The sequence below is a fragment of the Phoxinus phoxinus genome (genome assembly GCF_949152265.1).
Source record: "Phoxinus phoxinus genome assembly, chromosome: 4".
Taxonomy (NCBI): domain Eukaryota; kingdom Metazoa; phylum Chordata; class Actinopteri; order Cypriniformes; family Leuciscidae; genus Phoxinus; species Phoxinus phoxinus.
Genome location: NC_136879.1, coordinates 33,131,976 through 33,155,031, shown reverse-complemented (window position 1 = coordinate 33,155,031; position 23,056 = coordinate 33,131,976). Strand labels below are relative to the sequence as shown.

At 38.9% G+C, this 23,056-nt stretch overlaps 1 protein-coding gene across 6 annotated transcripts in view; it reads right to left on the bottom strand.

Annotated features, from left to right (window-relative positions):
- Positions 1-3,808: 3,808 nt before the first annotated feature.
- Positions 3,809-23,056, bottom strand: part of hnf1ba (HNF1 homeobox Ba) — a 30,294-nt gene continuing 11,046 nt past the window's right edge. The window contains exons 4-13 of one of the 6 annotated variants that reach the window (XM_079609068.1): positions 20,096-20,280; positions 16,510-16,835; positions 14,099-14,298; positions 12,966-13,236; positions 12,644-12,879; positions 9,162-9,322; positions 8,313-8,439; positions 8,056-8,235; positions 7,844-7,962; positions 3,809-5,471 (exon numbers count right to left, since the gene is read on the bottom strand). In XM_079609068.1, the coding sequence (XP_079465194.1) occupies positions 5,451-5,471; positions 7,844-7,962; positions 8,056-8,235; positions 8,313-8,439; positions 9,162-9,322; positions 12,644-12,879; positions 12,966-13,236; positions 14,099-14,298; positions 16,510-16,721 (1,527 nt within the window). In that variant the 5' untranslated portion in view covers positions 16,722-16,835; positions 20,096-20,280 and the 3' untranslated portion in view covers positions 3,809-5,450. Of the gene's footprint in view, positions 5,472-7,843; positions 7,963-8,055; positions 8,236-8,312; positions 8,440-9,161; positions 9,323-12,643; positions 12,880-12,965; positions 13,237-14,098; positions 14,299-15,301; positions 15,526-16,509; positions 17,258-20,095; positions 20,283-23,056 lie in introns of those variants that run through there. The other 5 variants (XM_079609069.1, XM_079609065.1, XM_079609066.1 and 2 more) reach the window with 5 other exon arrangements.

The window sequence follows — 23,056 nt, the reverse complement described above, 5'->3', positions numbered from 1 at the left end:
ACAGTATATTTTGAATAATGGTACCATGGAAAAGGGGGGTGCATGCATGAGCTATTGAGTTAGTTAATGCATTGGACAAGATTGATATTTCTCTTCTACCCAAGCCCATTCAGCTCTCTGAATAGCCACCTTACATTACCATTAGGATCCATTGAGGAGCTCTGAAGGACGCTGTTTCCCCACTGAGAGTAGTGGGTTTAGCTTGAGGCCAGCCTCATCACAGAGCCTGATGTGAATACAGACAGGTTCCAGCAGTGTCCCTGTGACCCAGGTGAACATTAACCCACAACTGACTCCGAGCATCCCACCAATCACCATAAATCACGGCATCCCGCTCCAGCATCAGCGTGGACACTGCTCTCCGACAGGACTCCCCTTTACTGTAGGATTCGTCTCTGAGCTGAAAGGCTGCATTTATTCACTCCCATTTAGACACAAATGGCTCGAATGGATCTATTCTCATTCCAAAATCCTCTATGTGGGTCTTGTGTTCAGAACTGATCAATAAACTACCAAAGGATCACACAGGCAGGGAATGATGAATTCCTTCAGGGAGTGTGTGGGGTCATGAAAATGTGTGTTTACAGTTTCTCATCTGTAAGGATTTCTCTATCCTTGTATTTTGAATGCACTGTGCTTCCCCTTAATAGACGCAGAACAATGATGTGATTAATAATGACATTTTTATTCCTCTCTGCCACCCTTTGCCTCAAGACTTCCAGCCACTGTCAACCTGTCAAGCCATTAAGCTGTTTATGATTTATTTCACTGACTGGATGTTTATGAACTGTTTGAAATCACTGAATTTATGAACTTTGTGAATTTCTAGTAGGCCTATGTTGTTTCCTTTCTTGTTGTTTTTTGAAGACTGGACATTATGAATAACAATGAATACAAAAAAAATATTATTTATTTAAATAATCAAAAGTTTGGGAAATTATCCAATCCATCTATCTCATCTATATAGTTTACAGTTTATACTTTGTAATTTGTTTATAAATCATATAGGCTTATATTATGTTTTATTACCTTATTTTATATAAAAATGTTGTTAACATGTAATAAACTATAACTGTATTTCAAAGTGTATTATACACTGTTAGGATTCAGAACTTCAAAGGCTAATTTTGATCTCAGTTTGACACAATGTTACCAATTAGCCCTGGCAGAGATCGGCCTCCTGACCTCTGACCCCTGCTGGGTTCTCCTGCCCATTAAAACCCTTTGGGGCCCAGCTGGAGTTGATGTAGTGCCCATTCTCTTCTGACCACTAAACACACAGTTACATTCAGTTTGTAACTTCCATTTTCTGTCCCTTTGTCCCGTCTCTCTGTTCTCTGTGTGTCCATCTTGCTCTTGTGTTGACCTCTGAGTCGAGTTCGGAAACGAAGATCCAGTCCTCCCCTACCATGTGGGGTACCAAACGCTTCGTGTTTGAACTGCCTATGACTGAAAGATGCACATGAGTGATATTTTATGATATAAACGTCCTTCCTACATAGCAGTTAAAATTGTGTTTTATATTTGAAATTTTTATTTACATGTATTCAGGTCTATAGCCTACATCTTATTTCCACTTCCCTGAGACAAAAAGTGGCACAGTTTACCCCACTCTTCCCTGCATATTGACAAACCATCAAGTAATTAACAGCAAAATATTGGTAATATAAAGTCTGTAATTGTTTCATACAATACATCATATTCAACATCATTAATCTGAAGTCATTTCACCAATATTAGCACTTCATTGTATTTTTTCCATTCGCCTTGTTAAAATACAAGAATTACAGGCCAGCTTTTACAGCGCTGGCCTTAAATTGAACTAATACAATGGTTATAATTATTGTTGTTGACTGCATTGTTAACTTAGCACCTCCTCAGAATGCTAATATGCATCTCTCTCTCTCTCTCTCTCTCTCTCTCTCTCTCTCTTTGCTCTTTTCAGGGCAGCGCTGTAAAAGAGAGCAGCGGTAAGATCTTTAGTGGCTCCCTGGGAGCAAAATCAAAGGCCTCATTGATAACCAAACAGGGCGACATCATTGGGTTACAAGTGTATACCCAGCAGGACGCTCTCTTTCATAACTCTATGACTGACTTTAAGGCACATTCAACTGAAAAAAAAAAAGTTTTGAAGTGTAACATTGCTATGAGCTGCTATCAGCACGTCATCAAACTAGAGAATTGCTCAAAATGTGCTTTTAGGTGTCACTTCAACTACAAGCAATTTTAATTTTTGCTTAATGTTCAATTGTCTTACACTGTTTTGAACATTGATAATAATAGAAAATGTTTCTTGAGCAGCAAATCAGCATTAGAATGATTTCTGAAGGATCATGTGACACCGAAGACTGGAGTAATGATGCTGAGAATTCAGCTTTGCTTCACGGGGAAAAACTTAAATTAAAAAAAGTAATTAAAAAGTTATATTACATTTTTTCTGTATTTTTGATCACATAAATGCAGTCTGGGTTAGAATAAAAGACTTCTTTTAAAGACATTAACAAATTTTACCGACCCCACATTTTTTGAACGATATTGTATATGCATAGATTTTAAGTTTTACCCCAATAAAGGGCTGTCTATGATGTCATTTCCAGCAATTTTGCCCCTAATAAAGTTTTTTTTTTTTTTTTTATTGGTGAACTTTGTATCCAAGGAGACAACAGTGTCAGTGAAAAGATGTGATGTTTGAAGAAAACAAAGAAACATCTGTAAATATTACTATTTTTATTGGTCATCATTTCCAGTCATGCTATAACCCTTCAAAAGTGTGAAAATAGTATTTAATTCGGTGTATTTAGGAAATGCTAAATACTGGCTATGGAATTAGGTTTAACAATTTTTTTTTCATTTCCAAATTGTTGGTCATATTCAAAAAATATTTGAAATATTCAATCTTTTTCACCAAAGGGTTAAGAAACATGGTTAAGAAAAACAAAACAGTCAGAGGTCATGCAGACCTGCCTAAAATGTACATATTCCCATAAATACTCAATTACAGTTTTTTTTTTATTCATACTGGTGTCACAACAGTAAATAAAGAAAAAATATAAAGTAATCTCTACATACACAGACAAAATGTAGGCACAATTGTGAACAAGTTATTTAAATAAAAACAGAAGACTGTCACTAAAACTACAACACTTGTTTTATTAAAAGAGACCTATGTAAAATAAATAGATGTTGTGCGTAAGTACCTAATGACAACCGTCTAGCCTACAGTGTATTGTCTTCATGGAGCCATCATGTTTTCCCAGCATCCTCTTCCACCCTACAGCAACAACATAGTCACTCGCTCTGTGTGGCATTGGCACGAGTTTCCATCAACAATGTGCGGCTCATCCTCCAAGTTTGGTAATATTCATGTGGGGAATTTGAAAAATTGTTGTTTCAGACCTGTAGGAGGAAAACAAAGAGCAACAGGGAGGTTTTCTTCCAAACATACAACACACAACATATTTGAAATTAATGAGAAGCACCTGGACTTAAATTGTCAAAATATTGTGCAAACTAAAAAGATTTAAGAACACAATAGAAGTCATGTGTCCTGTAAAGTGTATGGGATTTAACAAGGCAGATAGGAAGGAGGAGTTGGTTGGTAATGGGCCCTTGCTGAACGGAAACACATTCCTAACACCCATGTCATAAAAATCATTGTGTTCAAAAGAAAAACTAAGCAAGGAACAGTAAAATTCATAATACTGTAGCTTGGCAAATACTAGACTATAATGTTCAGTATGAGGAAATGTATAAGAAATACAGAATTTGATCTAATTTCACATTTCAAATCAGAGACAGACCACTGTTATCAATCTTGAGCAAAAAAACTTTACTTGAAACTTTTTTTTTTTTGTAAAGCATAAATAGGGATTTTAAAAGATTGATTTCATTTTATACAAAAATAATACAATGTGGAAAGAATCACATTTAGTATAAATCCAGCATAAACAGGAGAATAAACCAGTACTGTAACCTCAGGTCAACTGGCAGTGGGAACATAGTCAACAACATTTATTAAAAAAACATTGAAGTGACCTTTTGACAAGTATTCAAACTCTCAGATGGGACTAAAAAAGGGACGTGTGTACTAGTTTCTCCAGTTTACCAAAACGACAATGTCAGTTTTCAATTCATGGACTTACACGCCAGTAAAAAAAACAAACAAGGTAAAGAGCCACAGTAAAAACGATTTCACAATGCTTCCTGGTAGTCCAGAGTTGTGTGTGAGCAAATAATACTGTTTGAAATGGCGAACGGGCTCAATTTCCCAACTTGCATGAAATTCCTACTGATAAAAATTACACTGACCAATTCAACAGGACGCTCTTTTTCACATATCTCTCCACCATGACAATGACAGTTTGATTGTAGGTCAATATTTAGATTAGAAAGGCACGTCGTCATGATTCATGGCCGTTCCCTTTCGGCATCACAAAGATGGTGACCGGCTATGCGGATAGAGTTATCAGTCTCTCTGATCGACCGTAAAAATTAATCCAGTATTCCTTGGCTGGGAGTCTGTTATACTGAGTTACTCCATCTGAACGCTGGCACAGAAAGATGAATCTTATCTATCTGACGACACCAATGCAAATAGTCAACATTGACAGTAGTGTCTATTTTAAAACCAGACTTAAAGGTAGATCGATAGGTTCAGGTTTTGTTGAATGTGCTTTAACATTTATCTCACTTTTAAGATTGTTGTCGAAAAAAACACATTTGGAAACTCCGCACTCCGTCACATTGCATATTCCAATACGTCATACCTGTTGCTTAGATTGTCACATCCTAAATCACAGTTTACATGTTTAGACAGATAAAAGCACACCACATGGATTATCAAATATGTACATCCTTCATAATAGTGATATAATAATTGCTTGTATTTACATCCAACTGTACAGAACATTGTCTAAGCATTCAGATTTAATGGAAGACGTTTTTGCATCACACTTATACGTTACATAAAACCTTACAGATGCTTCTAACATTGGCTGATTGTCATTGTGTCCACACAGTTCACGGAGCACATCTAGAAACATATTGTGCTCTTATTCCAGGAAGTGGCTGGAAAGCGGGTGTCTTTTCGTTCCTTTCTGGTGCCGTTTTGTATCTGTAGCTTTGTCTGACCTTGTTTTTCCTATTTGTTTGTTCTTCAGGAACACCCATGTTCATTAATATGGTTCGTCCATCACTGAGAAGGAAAATACTGTCACTAAAGTTTGTACCCTTTGTTGATCGTCCGAGCCTGACTTCTTGAACGACCCGACAGTGTTCGGTCTTGTGGGTCTTGCCCTCCACTGCAGCCCCTGGTTTATTGACAAACTCATCATCCAACGTGCCGCGAGCACTTATTATGGGTTGCCACAGATACGGGCACGTTGAGGGGGAATGGCGGGAAGGACGATGTGCTCCTGTTGCTAGGCATCGAGGAAGTCAGGTGTACACACTCACCAGGCCTGCAGCGGACACTAAAAAAAAAAGAGAGAAAGAGGAAATGGTCACACAAGTATTCCGTATGAAATGTGAACAAATCCTGCGAGAGTGGAATTTCCTTATCAGCCACACCTGACCAAATATAAACCTCATCCCTGTGCGCTCTTTTCCATTGTAACCGACATTTTCGTATTGTTTGGGTGTTTTTACTCTTTCTTTGGAGAGGGAGAGGGAGAGGCAGGTGACCCTGTCGTGACCCGCTGGCCGACAAACAGACGCACCTGATAAAGGTGCCGGCCAGCTGCTCAGACTACACTCATTAGATGCAGGTCTCCAAATGGAGGTGAGGTTTTGTTGTTGGGCTGAGTGGGATAGCTCGGCAAACAGGAGGGTAATAAAGACAGAGCGTGGTTTGTAATGTCCCCCAAAGTGCCCACTGCACCGCCCAGTCCAAATACAGCAGGCTGATAAGAGCTTGAAATTGCTCTCTCAGTACTGGGGGGGGGGGGTTGAGGAACCGCATACCTGGGATATCTACATGCTTTCAACCGACATTTCCAATAATCTCACACAAGTGAAATATTGAGAACATTTGCATATTATTCAGAATTAGAGACAAGATCTTGATAAGTGAAGCCAACGCTGGCAGGAAGTTCAAGCCACCAGGGTGTGTGCTGCCAGTGATGTGGCAGCGTGGGAAATTGGGCATGTAAAAGCGGCGACTGCTGACCGCATTTCAGGCTAGAGCGGTCACAGAGCGCAGGGGAAAAGACGTAATTACTTCATACACTCCCATCCACGGCAGCGGAGCCGAAGGAGCACGAGGGCTTTGATTAACAGTGAGGATCATTTCCTGAACTCACTGCTAAACTGGTCTCAGGAATGACTGCATTGAGAGCGAGAAAAGAAAGGAAGATAGAAAAAACTGTAAAACAAAACTAATATATATATATATAACTAATATATAACTAAAATAATTTTACAGAAAGAAAGAAAGAAAGAAAGAAAGAAAGAAAGAAAGAAAGAAAGAAAGAAAGAAAGAAAGAAAGAAAGAAAGAAAGAAAGAAAGAAAGAAAGAAAGAAAGTGTGACAAAGAAAGCGAAAGGCAGTTTCATCAATCAAGTCGTGCTCAGGCTTGGATCACGGGTGACTGATTGGTCAAGCTGTTCAAAAGGAAATAGGAATTCTGAGGAGTATCCACTTGGTTCGCTTCACTGATCGAGATGTTCAACAAACCCAGCTAAACAAAGACACTGAAGCAGGCTGGGTTTGTGTGCAGATTCTCCGCCTGATTAAAACCACATTGGCCTTTATCTAACTGAAAAACTCAACACCAGTCCTATCCAGGAATCTTATGCTGATCACTTTAAAAAAATGTTAAATGTTTTTTGGAATCTGGTATGAAAAAAATTCAATGATAAACGTTTTTCTTGGTATCTCTGTTTTTTCTCTCTCTTTGCTGCCATTACTTTGCCCAACTGATTGTCATAAATTCACTAGATGAGCGAAAAAAGACACGCGATTGCAATATGAATAGTAGCTGGCTTAAAAAGGTTTGTGGATCATGTCATACGCATCTTTGTAGCTTTAATGAAGCTAAAAGTGATTACAGTAAACAATTCCATCCCACATGGGTTTATTTACCCAATAGAAGCTTGCAGAAGTATGACGGACATGCAGATAGACTTGAGCACCCACAAAGAAACCTATCAACTCTGTTAGAACAGATCTAAGGCTACATTCACACAGCGAGCCTTAGTGCTCAATTCCGATTTAATTCCGATAGCTGTTCACATTGTTGTTTTAAATGTGGCCAATATTAGATTCCAGTGTGAACGGATCATGGCCCTGAACTGACCCACATGTGCAAAAGAATGATAAAGCAAACACACTGGCATACGGAAGTAAGTGACTATGCGTTTACTTATTGTGTGATCTGCCGCGGAAGAGAGAGCAGAGTTTTTAAATATTTATAATACAAGCCCTCATGTTTTGCTTGTATGTAGAGCTGTCACTGTAAAACTTATGAGTTCTGACACATCACTGTCCTTCACTGACTACCTTACGCAACTTTCTTGAAAACGTTGGGTATGTAAAAAAGTGACACCCATGAGTGCAGAATTGTGACGAATGTTGCTCTGCATGAATTCAGATATTACTGTTCAGACTGTGGTCGCATTGCTAAACATCCGCGCTGTATCGGATTTAGTCCAACATATGGAAGTGGCACAAATCAGATTTTAAAAGATCATATTCCACGTGGTTTGTACTGTTCACACTGTCATGAGAAAAGCAGATCTGAGTCACATGTGAGCAAACTGTGAGCGGATTTGGGCCACATTTGCCTGCAGTCTGAACGTAGTCTAACAACTTAAATCTGTGTTGGTAAATGTTGTGGATGACTGACCTGTTTGCTGGAGGACATTGAACTCAGTGTACTGAGGCTGTTGGCATCCGTCACCACCATGGTGGGGGGAAACCGAGACGAGTGAGAATAATGGGGTGGCTCCTGCTTGTGTGAGTACACTGTAAAGATAACACAAACAGAAAATCGCATCAACAGTTGTTTGAAAGAACTTGACTAGATCAGTAGATACTGGACAGAGGACATGGACTGACTGTGTGAGTGTGAGACGGAGGTCATGAAGGGCTGTTGGCTCATGTGGCCAGTTGACTGTTGCATGAGCTGCTGGTGTTGGACGTTTAGCTGTTGCGAGAACTGCACCGGCTGCAGCGCTGCCAGACTGCCTGAAACGCTGTTGATGACAGGTATCGTCTGTGCCTGCGACGTATTCAAACCTGGATGCGAGAACAATGAGGCGTCAAGTGGAGAATGTATAAAGAATCTGAAAAGGAAAGCAAGGTGGGTCACTCACTTTGTGCGATGGCCATGACTCCAGAGAGGGGCATTATGAGGTTGGGGGTCTGTTGGTGCACATGGTGAGATGCATGGATGTTGGTCAGGGTGCTGACTGGAGGGAGACCTCCACCTGATACAGAGATCTGTGAAGAAAATGCACCGATAGTTCAACGGACTGACTAGAATGAATGCTTCTGTCAGAACTGTTTCAACTGTACTCTTATCTTAAGAAGGTGTCGGAGCCCTGACAGAGACACAGAGGTTTATTTGAATAAGCCGAGTTAAGAGTTGGCCGTGCTCAGACAACCGTCTGACTACTCAGATAAGCTGCTGTCATACTCCCTTCCTCCTACCCTGCCGTTGACAGAAACCCACCCTAAACCATGATGAATTTGACCTATAACGTAACACCGCAACCTTGCTAGAAAAATTAATGCATAGAAAATTGTCCTGAAACAAAAAGCTACATGAACATCTCGCCCAACTCAAACATTAGTATTCAGATAAGCGACTCTATTGAGCGCCAGTGTCACTCATCCGACAGAGAACAAGCACAACTCCACCCTTCTCCTCCTCTGCGGGGCATTTAATCAATACAAACAGAATGTTTCTTTGTCAGGTTTGTTGGCACAGCCACGGCCGTGCCCCTTTTTCACTTCCACTGGCTAACATTTGCTAAGATCGGCCCTGCAGTGCACTATGGGCCAAGGCCTGCCGTCTGCCTCTAGGTTTAGCACTGGGAAGTACAATGCAGCATTTGTAATCCTACTTACTGGGTGAAGGTAGGTATCTATTAGGGCCCTACTTTGTGTTTCTGTGTCAAGAGCAGGCATGCGTTATCTTATCTGGGCTCAGAAGTGCTCACCATCTTGGCGTCAGGTGACAGGAGACTGTGACTGGGGTCCAGTGCACCTGGAGAGACCTGCTGTAATACTGACTGGCTGGTTACCATGGCATTACTGCTATGGTGATTGATCGTCGATGAGGAACTGACTTCACCCGGACCTTGTTGGCTGTACCGGACACCTATTAAGGAAGAAAGCAAGAAAGAAAATGATCAGATTTAGTTGCCTAAATACTTTGCAAATTTGGCCCAGTCTGTATCTATTAGTTAGGGCAGAGTAAACAAACAGTGCCCTCCGCACCTGGTCCCTGAACGGTCAAGGTCATCTTAATGTGTACATGTGGGTTGTCTGCAACTCTGAAAAATATGCTGCACTGACCTTCAGAACTTCATAACCTACGTCAGGATTATCCAATCCTTCTCCTGGAGGGCCACTTTCTAGCAGAGTTTGGCTCCAGCTCGAATTAAACACCCGAACCTGTTATTCAAGGTCTTCAGGACTACTAGAAATGTCCAGGCTAAACTCTGCAGAGAGGTCTGCATGAAATCTATGTGAAATAAAGCTTTATGAAATTATAATGCTCTACTGAAGCTTAATTCGCTGTTTAGACCTTTTATCTTTTGTGGGTGCTCTTGAACATTCAGGGCCACAGGAATTCAGCCTGTCTCCTATCGAATGGGTGTTTGCCAACCCCAAGCTCCACAGATATGAACAAGGTAAACATTACTCAATTAATGCTAATGTCATACGCATTTTTCAGTCCAAAAGTCTTTACTCCTACATTCAAATACCAGGTTTGGCTAGCCAAGCAAGATGACGACACAGCCGAATGAAATAGGCTTTATTTTTGATAACCTCTTTCCCGGAGTGCTCCCAAAGTGACGCACCATACAAAAAGACTAGCAGAACAGCAAAAATATGACAGAAAGGTCTTAGGACAAATCGATTGATCCTTTTTTGTGTTTCATTGTGCAGGGAAACTCTGCAGACACAACTTTGCCCCCCTCTGCACACTTACAGCATTGCCAGCTCTCTACAGTGTCTTGTAAACACCAGTGCAGGACAATAAAGCACTCCATTGGACCTACAACCTGCTCAGCACACAATGGGCCAGCAACCATAAACAGTCTTTACTTTACTACCGCGCACCCACTAAAAGTGTCAGAGAGAGAACAGGCTATTGTCTGACTCCGTCAGGCATTCACTCGGACTGCAGGGATCTCCTCTCACGCTCAATCATTCAGGTCTGCGCTGTCTGGGCCATGCTGACCAGCAGGAGGGCTCGGTTTCTGAGGGAACCAGGAACCGAAATACAACCTCTGAGACCACAACATAAAAGTTACATGGAATGGTATCATAAACCAAGTCTTAATTACGCTATTCAGAAAAGCAACGGACACTCTCAGCAACCATTGCTGGTAGCTATATCTAGACAGTGTATAAGGTTATTGGGTCATACAATATTATCAAAATAGCTAAATATTGGCTTATCAATATTCCTGGACAAGATTTTGTTCTGTCACTACTTACGAATCAACTTTGTTTTCAAATTTAACGCTTCACTTTGTAGTCGCCTTTTAGTATAGCTTGACCAATACAAAAACTGCAACCGCAAACTTTGGTTTAAAAGGCAGAGGGCGGTGGGAAATCCTAAAGGGGAGTGGTAGCAGTAGACTTCAGCAGATTTTAAAGGGTTCAGCTCTCCCTGGGATGCATGTAATATCAAAGCATTGCTCTTCATCCCCAGGCAGTGCTCATTATAGCATTGCCGCATATGAGAGGCCTCCTGGGTCTTAGCAGGACGTACTCGGCCTTTCAGCCTTTCTGTGGCCCCCAATAGACTAAGCAAGTATAGTTGCTTAACTCTCCAGTTCTCTGCTTCTCCTTTGCTATTATATATTGGGGGTAAATTTAAAATCATTACTTAAAGGGTACATTTTCTAGTTTCCTTGGTCATGAGGTGACTCAAATACAAGTTTCTTTACTAATAGATTTAAAGATTTAGATTAATACTGTTTTAGTGCTTTAGACAACCACTCCAACATTTTCTACCTAAATGTTATCAAAGAGCATTCTGGAAGCGGTTTGCTTTCCCAACAGCACCACAACACAAACATAGGGAAGATCACAGTAGGCCCCAAAAACACATATCAGTTGACCTTCCAGCAGCGACAAAATGGCCTGTCTGTTATCAACAGGCCAAACCTGAATCAATAAAAAAAGTAGAGTCTCTCTCCGATCTGACCTGGTAACGACCTCTTAACAAAACCAGGGTTTGCGTAGTTTCCGAGAGGGGGGCTGAGACCGGGAATCACCCAGTACCCTCCATACCTCGAGCAGAAGGGGCTCATCAGTCCTGTCTGGCCCGAAAAGAGCCAAAGCCCAGCGGACAGCTCCTGCTGTTCTGCTCAGAGCCCAGCTACTGCTTCTATACCCCAGCCCATAAAGGTGAGAGGGGATCCGAGTTGTCCCTCCCCCTGGCCCAGCAGAGATAAATGAACCTCGGTTACAGTCACTACAGTCTTCTAATATACCATAAACAAAAGGGTTCCCTGCTGAGACAGGGTAAAGAGAGCAGGGAAGAAGGGAGTCCCTTATCAAAGGCCTGGGAGATGTAGTAGCTGAGGATTTTAATTGTCAATTAAGCATGCATAATACAGGCTGTGCCCTGGCAACGTGATGAGGGGTCCTGCTGTGCCATTCTTGTCAGGCCTGCTTCTGACACCAAAAAACAGCTGATTCTGCTGGCAGGGATCTGGCGGGACACCTTGTAAGACCCTCGGCTAAAAGCACGGAAGAGAAGACCGATACCATTCCGTTCCTCCCCCTTCTCATCCAAATTAACACAACCTGAGGTCACTGACTGGTCAGGTGTGCAGAGGGAAACACCACACGCAAACAGACAAGCCACTCATTGCTGTGCCACATGCGTAGAAATAAGCAAAACACCCACTGCGAAAGCACTCTGGCTCTTTGGCGCTCTAACATGAAAGAGCAACAATAGGTAATAAGCTGGTTGAGTCAAAGAGTGTATTGCTTTTACTGCCGAAGTCTTGCCATATCAAACTAAGTCAATAAATCCTTCTGGGAATACAATTCGTTAGATAACAGAGGAGTGGGCCTGCAGTAAACCGCAGTGACCCTACAGGTATAACTAGGACTCGAGAGTGAGTTGAGCCGCATGACCCAGGGTTGACCCTGTGTCCTGTCCAAGGGTGGCTGCTCTTTGTGCCTCACTCTTGCCTGCTGACTTCAGTAGAGCTGAGATTGCAGGTACAATGCAGATTGTTCTTGGTATGTGTTTCAAAGCTGGGAATAACAATGCCATTTGCTCAGCTCACTCTGTCACACACTCATTGATCACTGCCCTGCTCTCTTTTTTTTCCCCTGATCTCATCAACTACCTCATCTCTTCTTCAACTTCGTTGCCACACCATACCGCAGAGAAGACAATGATCAATAAATGTATTTTCCGACCCTAAGCCAATGAATGTGTCAATACCTTGCATCTTTCCTGGTGGGGAGCTGCTGGCTTGTGGGTGATGTGGGGAACTATGTGAAAGGAGGGAGTTCAGACTGTGTGTTGGCCCACTGTAGGCATCCATGGCCAATTTTTGTCTAAAAGCCTCTTCTTTCCTCCTGTTGGCAAACCAGTTGTAGACTCGCACCTCCGTGACCAGGTTGGAGCCAAGCCCATGAGCTTTGGATGGAGATACTCCTCTCTGGAGGCACTCAGCCCTGAATGTAGTCAAGAGAAACATATTAGCATAACTGGGATAAAAGTGAGGAAGTAGTTTTGACATTCAGAGCAAGTTCTTCCGTACCGATTGCACTCCTCTACCAGTGCCTCCCTCTCCTCTTTGCTGGGGTTCTTCTGTCGTTCGTACGCCTGGTAAAGGATCTGTTGGGATGCAGGCCCCCATTTGAAGCGGTTGCGTCTGAGCTTCTTGCAAGCAGGTTCAACGGCAGCATCATCCCCTGGCTGCACCATACCCTGCGCAGACTGACTAAAGTCTGAGAGAAAAAATAGCACCTGATCCTGATTGGCTTTGTCTGACATGTTGCTGCCACAGCCATGTGAGATCTGGTTGAATTCTGAAACGTAAAAGAGAGGAATTTTGATGTCACTTTCAGAATTTTCATATAGGACATAAAGTTTAAATGAGCATATGCTTTTAATCCTAGTTTAATAAAGTAAAATCTCTTGAAAGAAATGGACATTTAACCCTTTGATGCAGTCATTTTTAAGCTTTCAGGGTGTGATGTTACACTGAATCACCATGGGGGATAAACTTTGACCTTTGCATAATTCTATATGACTGTCCATTTTATGTCATTGCGCTTTTTATGACAACATAAATTCAAAATGATGATGCAGTAAGTAGCCAGTCTCCAAAAAAAAAATAGTATAACATTTTTTATAATAATATGCCAACACTCTTAAAGGTTATTTGTTGGTATATTTGGTTCCATGAAGAACCTTTAAAGATTCCACAAAAGGTTCTTTATATTGGAAAATGCTTCTTAAGATTTTTTTTAATGTTCTTCACACTATGGGGGGAACGGGAACCGAAAACAAGTTCTTCTATGGCATTAATGCTAAAACATTCATTTGGAATCTTTATTTTTAAGTGCATCACTAATACTCTCTTTCTACCCTTACTGCATCTGTATCGCTCTAAAATAACATGTGAAAAAAAATAAGAATGAAAATGATTTTTATTAAATAGAAAGAATAGATTTTGCATAATCCTCATAATTCACGCATGAACGATTTCATTAACTCTTTTTATATAAAAAAGGAAAAATTCTGGTGGAAAGTGGTGCATGATAGACTAGCCTACTATTTCATTTCATGCAGTTGAACCAGGCAGTTTATTTTACTATAGGCCTATATTCTCAATGTAACACTCCAGTAAACTGTCACATGCAGCAAGAAATACAAATATTAACTTACGTCGCAAGATCTCCCGCTGTTTCCTGACATACCAGGTGTAGAGCGCAGCGCGTTTCTGCGTTTTCATAGGCGTGCCTTTATTCAGGTGCTGTGACAGGTGCGACTGATTGAGTCCTGTCACATCCACTACCTCGCGCTGAGGGATATTGTGCTGCTGCATGTATCCTTTGATCATGCGGGCCGCGCGCCACGGGTCCTCCCTGAAGAGACCGGAAACATAAAACAATAACTACAACAAACTCATTTTATAGTTTAAGTCACCTTTTAACTGTTGGTTTCGATTCTTTTATATTTATGAAAGTAAATTTATTAATCTGTTTAACATGTTATTTGTTTTGTAAGTGCGGTCAATTGTTCCCAGCGCTAATAAACAATCGTTAATCAGTGTATTCAATAGGTTGTAAATAATTCCAAAGGTTAAAGACTTCATTGCACGCAATCCAACTACTGTGATTTAATTACAAAAGGACAAGTTAGAGACAACTGAAGGACTTCACGACTGCTATATTGTTCACCGAGAACATTGTAAAGCCATTTCAAAAACAATAATACTTAGAAGGCCCTAAAGTATATTTAAACTTGGTTTTAAAAATGCTCTGTATTTTAGAGAGAAGGAGAACATTTTGCGTGAGAAGAAAATTGCTAAAAACTCAAACAAAAAAAGCTGGTTATATTAGAGAAACTAAACGAATTTGACATGGCTTAATAAATAAATATATGGAATTAGCTTCAAGATAATAACATTAATTTTTATTCATCAACAGTTGTTGGATGCTAATAAATCCAATGAACTCTATTCATATTTCAAAATAAATAGGCTATATTAGCCTACCGTTCACATTCAGAGAGCATTTAAATTTATCTGGTGAATTTGAAAGCTTTACATGAACTTTAGGTGATATAGGCCTATATATCCTAGGCTATATATAGCCTAAAATCACAGAGAAATATCTAGAAAGATATAAGAATAGACATAATCATGTAGCTTATTTTCGAGCCCGTAGACTGGTAGTTTGCTGTTAATGCAACATAATATTAATATATTATTAAATGTATAGGCTATTCCTAAAAATTAAATTAAAAGCTGTGTAATGTTTATTACCAAGTTAAATAAAAAATAGACCTAAATAAATAAGAAAGGAGAGAAAACGCGAAAAGCGGCAGACATGCTTAAAGATGCATTAAAACGAAGTTGAGTCTTACCATAGTAATTTCAGATTAAACCTTTGCTCTTGAAATCGGTCCAGACGGTTTGATTTGGAGACTGACAACATATATGTCCGTCCGCGAGCTTGCTTTATAACTTTCGACAATGAATAACTAGATCTCCTTTCACGCTAATCATTCGTCACTGTGTGTCTTTCAGTTGATGATTTATAGGATAAAATTAATAACTCAACTCCACGTGCTTTAGTTTTGATTTTCAGCTTTATTTCGTGACGTCGATGTTCATTATACCATTTGCTGAATTATAGGCTAAAAATAGCCCTATAGCCTAATATAAAATGCAAGTAGACATTCGTTCAGGCGTTTGATTTTTTTGGTTGCAATTGTATTTTAAATAATAATATAATTATAGTGACATATAATAGCGATAATAATAACAAAATAACAATTATCATCAATCATTTAGTTTACATATAAAAAATAAATTTAGGCTACGGATAAAGTCAAAAGAGATCAAATCAGACAGCAGAGCGCGTGTAGGCCTATTTATTTTCTTTCGAGAGAGGTGGTTAATAATAAATAGATCTTCTTTAGTTGATATATCTCTAAAGAAATAACTCAGGTAGATAATTAGTAACCAGAATGTGAAAAGAGGAAACACTGGCGCGTGCTTTTAAATTTGTAAACACACAGCAGTCAGTAGTTAAATCTTGTTCTAAAAAAGCATCACTGAATTTCGTTTCCATAATTTCAAGACAATGTTACGCGGTTGAGAAAAGTTTGGTCATTACATTATAACCACATATTTTCCGTCGATTTAACGTAGGCTATCGCAGTAGTTTATAAACGACTAACCTACATTTGATCAGTTTTCAGAACTTCAATCAGAAATTAAATTAAAAGTTGTGTATGACCGTATCAACGCCCTGTGATTTTAGAAGGCAACAATTAAACGTTTCCATAATTATTTAATTATGAATAACTTTTTATCTCAGCACATTTTTAGTAGCCTAAATGTTTACTTTTTCAGTGAAAATGTTTGTATTATAAAATAATAAATGAACTGTGTTTCAATGACGACAAAAGTTGCTGCTTGTCAGACGACAGTAATTTCACAGTAGCAGTCGGCCTTTAACTGCATTACATTACAATGTCAGTTCAGCTGCTCCTTGTCTTTTTCTCACTTCTATCTATTTGATTTGTAGCAACAGCTTATGATTATATTATACAAGTGATAAACTCACGACAACATCCGATCTATCTCTGCCCTCTGCTCCGCTGCCTCCTCTGTGTTTAGAGACTGCAGTTCTTTCAGTATCGGCGGTGTGTCGAAATCATCCCCGTCCTCCGAGCCCTCATCATCCCCTGATAACTTCCCTTTACTGTGTCCATTGGTCAGCGTGTGAAACACCGGCTTTGAATCCGTATCACTGAGTTTGGAACCGGACGGCGACATCTGAAGACTGTCCAGTTTAACTCCAAAAGCGCTCGGGCTTGGGTCCAGGTCTTCCAAAGCTTGCAGAAGCACATCTTTCGTAACTCCAGAGTCCAACAAGGCGCTCAACAGCTCCTGTTGCAAAGACGTCAACTTGGAAACCATTTTTGCGAACATCTAAATGTTTAGTGCGCAGGGAGGTGTAAAGAGGGAAATGCAGAATGTGAAATTTCCCCTCTTCACTCCTCCAATGAGCTCCTCCGAAGACACCTGCTCCGAAAAGTTAGGCCACTTCCCTGTCGGACTGAATGATATAACTTGCCATGATGCTTCCAGAGGGTAGGCGATATAAAATATGGTAATGAGTGGGCGTCTGCTGAGGGCCTTTATGCAAATGAGCTGTCCTGGGCCACACTGACTAACGCGCAGGTATACAGCGTGTTTACACTGACTGGCCTGTTATCAGCACAACTCGAAAGAACTTTGGACTTTGTCGACTCTTGTTAAAGCGCTTAATAATAATAATAATAATAGCCATAATAATAAATGTTTAAATGTGTTTAGAAGAATATGCATATAAGCTCAATTTTGCTGTATAAATGTATAGGTCATACAACTGAGATCACAGGACAAAACAAACACCAAGTGAATTAGATTAAAGATGTTTCAATAATACTAACTTGATCTAAAATTAATTAAATGAAAATTAGCTTGATATTGTCTCAGTTCATCAGACTATCAATAGTCTGTTCTCAATCAACAGGAGATTTATATAAAAAAAATCTCTAGGGATAAAGACAAAGTGGCTATCATCAAAATTTTATTTAGCAAGTAATGCAAAATTCCAGAGAAGTAAATAGAACAGATTAAGCTTAAGTTAAAAGTTAAATCATAGAGCAAAGCAGTATATGTGCACTTTTCACTAAAACAACAATAAGTTCCTCAGAAGAATGTGATTAAATTCTTTAGCCATGGTGCATGATAATTCTTTCGCCTGGTAAAACTTCACTCCTTTTTTTCGGGATTGTCTGCTGAAGTGAACAGAAATAAAACATAAATCACTGCGATTTAAGAGTTAATTAGAAGTTTTCAGAGAGTCAGATCATTTCAAACAACAGATGGATATTATGATTACAAAATCTGATTTTTTTTTCCAAATAATTCTTCTATTTATTTTTTACTAATGGTATGAGCTTTTATATGTGCGCATTTATTTTTATTAGTGCTGTCAAATTGATTAATTGCGATTAAACGCAAAGTTTTGTGTTTGTGTGTGTATACACACACACATAACAAACTTAGATGCAATCGATTTGACAGCAATCATTTTATTTAATTTACTCATCTCCCAAAACATATTTCAAAGCCACATGAAGATAGCATTGGATGAGTAATTTTCTCATGTCTTTTTTAACCATTAACAACAAATAATAACAAAAAGCAAAAAAGCAATGGCTCATCTCTGTTGTGAAAGGTTGTGTAGTAAAGCGTATCGAGAAACAGACATCATATAGAGAAGGTGACCATAACACCCCACAAATATAAAAATCAGATATGCTTGCCCTACTGAAAAAAAGTCTAGTCGGTGTCCCAGTCTGGTCAGTTAGAATGATTTTGGACACTTTTCACCTGTTTAGACTAAGACTAAGAGACCACCTTAAACAGCTAAGCCTATAGTAAAACAAATTTCTTAACTGGATTAAAATGAATTTCCAATAGAGTGAAAAAAAGTAAAAATCCATGATGCATCTCTAAACATTTACATCATTTGTGCTAAATAACAGCAAAACATAAAAGATAGAAGGACATAACTGCGATTCATAAATGCACCAGCAGGGGCAGTTTGCATATGTGGGTTTGAAGGTTTGTGGAGCAGTTGGAAGAGCAGTAACTGCGCATGCAAATATCATTTATGGCCAGACATGCTGCCAGGTGCCTGAGCTCCGTAACTGACATTCATAATCACAGGAACACAGGATTTTAAAGACATCCAATGTTTAATTCTCAAAGTTTGAAGAAAGAGTAAAGTTTTTCGACGAATTTCTACTCCTAACAATTCCAACGAAGTAGGAATATTTGTATATAGGCTACTGTTACTGATATTTGAATATAGATTGTATATTTGTAAATGAAAACTATGTGGTGAAAGAATAGCAACAGATGGAACAGTCATTTTCTTTTGTATTCTCAGAATGGTACTTCCATGGTTTTTGTGTTTTAAATAAAAGATTTCTAAAAATGGGCCAATTTCAAAAGCAAGTTTAATCCGGTTTAAGTCAGTTCATGGTGGTTCCAGTGTGAATGGGATGAAGCAAGAGGTTTTAGGTTAACTATGAGCATAGCAGGTTGACCCAAACTGTGCTTGGCAGCCATTTGGATCTGTGACCCCCTCCTCCTCCCTCCATCACACGGGGCACAGAGCGGAACGCTTGGAAACTTTTTGGGCGAAAAGGGCAGCGAAGTGTGTGTGTGAGAGATTCAGCAGCCGCTGATCATGTCTCGTTCCACACAGTAACCTGGACCTTACCCCCAGCATGCACCCTCCGACCGTTCCACTCGACTGACTGAAGAGCCTGTTTTTCTTTTAAAACATCAAACTTGCTGGAATAGTAAATGCCGGTAAATTTGCCTATTTTGACAGTAATATTAGTGTCCAAAGTTACAGTTAACCTGAATTAATTTGTTTAAATTTATATGACTCACACCATAACATTTTTATAAAAAACATTTTATATTATTATAAAATATTAAAAATATATTGTATAAAATATTAGGTGCACTACCGTTCAAAATGTTGGAGTCTGTTGGATTTTTTAAATGTTTTTGAAAGTCTTTTCTGCTCACCAAGGCTGCATTTTACTTGATCAAAAATACAGTAAAACTGTAATATTGTCAAATATTACAATTTTAAATGACCTGTTTTAATCCATTTTAAAATCCAATTTATTCCTGTGATATTAAGTTTTCAGCATCATTACTCCAGTCTTCAAACATTCCCCATTATAATCAATGTTTAAAACAGTTGTGCTGCTTACTGTAATATTTATTTAATAATTTACATAATAATATTTTTGTGGAAACTGCATGACATTTTTTTTCAATGATTCTTTGATGAATAGAACGGACAAAAAAACAGCATTTATTTTAAATATATATTTTTTTTGTAGCTTTATTAATGCTCACTGTTACATTTGATTAATTTGATGCATCCTTGATGAATAAAAGTAATAAAAAAAATAAAAAAATGTATCTTCAAATATATAATTTAAACATGGTTTATTAGACGCACAAGGAAGAGATCCCTTCATGTTATATTTGAAAACCAAAGATTGTCAATTTAATGTAAAACACTTGCGGCGTGGCAAACTTTCTGATATGAGAAGCTGATTTAATACCTGGGAAGAGTTGATAGATCCTCGTTGAATGAAGCATGAGTGACGCTGATTAAGAGCCCAGAGGATCTGATTGGATCACAGAGTATCCACTGAAAGCAAATGAAGCTTTGATCTGTCCCAGAGAAACTTGGGAGTTCTCAACTATACGTTTCATTTAAGGATCAATTTTGAATCGAATGTTTCTCCTAAAATGGAAGAAATACAAACAGACATACATGAGACAATACCATAATAGTGAAAAGCTATAAATGTATCTAAACAGCCGATCATTTATGAAAGAATCTGAAGAGGCTGGAGTTCATATTGAATCTGACTTTTGAAAAGTGTCTAAAATAGATGTGTAAACAACACAGCCGAAAATGACATGGGAGGACACCGCTACACAAACAGGGCCTGTGATTGGCTGTGGCTCTCTGTCTCGGGCCTTGACCGACTGACTGACACACTGTTGGCTCAGTCAACACACACTCGAGAGTAAGTGTGGGTATGTGTACACTTTTCCTGAATGGTGCCCAAAACATGAAAGTCTCCTTGTTGTGTTTATTCTTACAAGAGGTGTGTGTAGGGCCAGTGAATCAACTTTGATTTGTTAAGACCTGTCCAATCGCACAGGCTTTTGAGGTTGAATTATTGGCTTGTTGCCTTTTCTGCCTCCTATAGTGACTTCTTTGTTTCCGTAAAAATACGCTATAGTGACCGAATACACTGATTCGAAATACATGTCTAGGGAACAAGCCTAAAATGCCCACTGCACCAGGTGTTAGGTATCAAATCCTTTCTGACAGATGAAAGCTCACCTATCTGAGACAATAAGGACAATTTACTCTCACAACAAATGAATGAAGTAGGTTAGGGAGGCATCTATGGAGGAACCCCATCTCTGTTCAGGGTCAGGATGCCCTCTTTAGCTCCTCATCAGGGCTCTATGACCCCATGCATACACCTCCCTTTCCTTTTTGCCTGTCCCACCGCAATTCTGAAGCATTACATCAGACGTTCACAAGGTTTTACTAAACAAGCATGTAATTCCCTGCAGTTTGTGCTAATAAACATGCTCTATACTCCTGAGATGGACATTCAGGTATGTGTTATTATGACATATGGAAAAGGCATTAGACAAAAATATTGAATAGGCTATATAAAATTGACTATAATTCTTAAAGGGACAGTTCACCCGAAAAATGAACATTCAGTCAACATTTCAAACCTATACGACTTACTTTCTTTAATGTCTCAGTGTTTTTTGTCCATTTAATAAAGTCAGGGGGGTTCAACGTTGTTTGCATAATAGTAATAATAATGTATTAAATTTATATAAATAAATTATATATAATAAAAAATATATTTATATTAATTAATTTAAAAAAAATTGTATATATATATACACGTATATATACTTGTGTATACAAGTAAAATGTATATATATATATATATATATATTATATATATATATACATACACACATGTGCACACACACACACACACACACACACACACACACACACACACACACACACACACACACACACACACACACACACACACACACACACACACACACACATATATATATATATATATATAAATTATTGAATAAATAAATATTCTATAGGCTACTAAAATAATCTGATTGCTTGATGAGGACGTAATGTTACCATGTCTGATATTGATTATCAGTTCTTATAAGATTCGAAAAAATAACCAGACACTGTTAAGCATATTTTTTTTAGCCATCCCAAACGCAACATGAGGGTTCAAATAGTTTTAAAACCATTATAGGCCTACCGACGCTGGATGTCTGTCTGGTCAAAACGTCCTCAGTCAAGACATCAGGCACTTTGCAATGAATAGTTCAAACTGGCTGTAAAATATTTGGCACAGTTCATGCTCAGCAGTTGTGCCGGCCCAGAGAGATGTGAATGTTGAGCCCTGTCCTGTCCACCTGACTAGAGCTGGGCAATTACTCAGACAGCTGGCGCTCAGGTTAATAGCTCGCGCATATTCAAACGGAATGACTCAGAGAAAACAAATGACCCAAAAACACACATGCGGACACACTGAGGCATGAAAGGAAAGAAAAAAAGACGCCAACCAAATCCCATTTCGTCCCCCAGCCTAGAGGTGCACATCAATGATAGTGAAAGGTCACATGAGACAAATGTGTTAGCTTGGCTTTTGTTTGCTATGACTTGAGTGGCTGGAGGTGGAGGACAGTCACTTTCCAGACTGCAACTTTATCGACTTCCAGCTCCACTATAGTATTTGAATGAGGATGGTGGTTTTAAATCAGTTGTGTGTGTCATAAATTAAACTCAAACTGAAAGAAAAGGAGATATGTTTAGTCTGCCAACACCCAGCCACTCCTAAACATTCCAGACGTAAGAAGGCCAAAGGCTCCATTCCTGTGACAGGCCACCAGACTGTGTGTTAGTTAGCCATTAGCGTTAAGTTTGATGGCGATTTGCATGTCCAGTGGTCATTTTAAAAGTTTAGGTAGTCTGATGGAGTTTCCGTGCTTTTTACACACTGGCCTGTTGTGTGCGTCAGTCTGTGGGAGTTTCACTCACAGGCGCCACCCAGAGGCCAGAGGGGGAAATCAGTTAACAACAGGTAAGCAAATAATATAAATACAGAAAAAAAACTAAAGTATTTTGCTTATTGTTTATAGTCTATATGTTGTTGTACTTCTTTAAATCGATTCTTTATATTTATTGGTTTGTTAAACAAAAGTAGAGAACTATATTTTTGAGTCAATGACGTTTTTAAATCTCGTTATTTTAGTATTATTTATATAGTATTTATTAACATTTTAAATTAGCGTTTATTTTTATATTTTTATTTTATTTTATATTTTGTTATGTGTTTTTTTCTCACTTTTATACAGCTTTTTTTTAACTATCTATATAGCTTTAATTCATTTGTATTTCAGTTTTAGTCATTTTATTTAAACTTAAACTTATC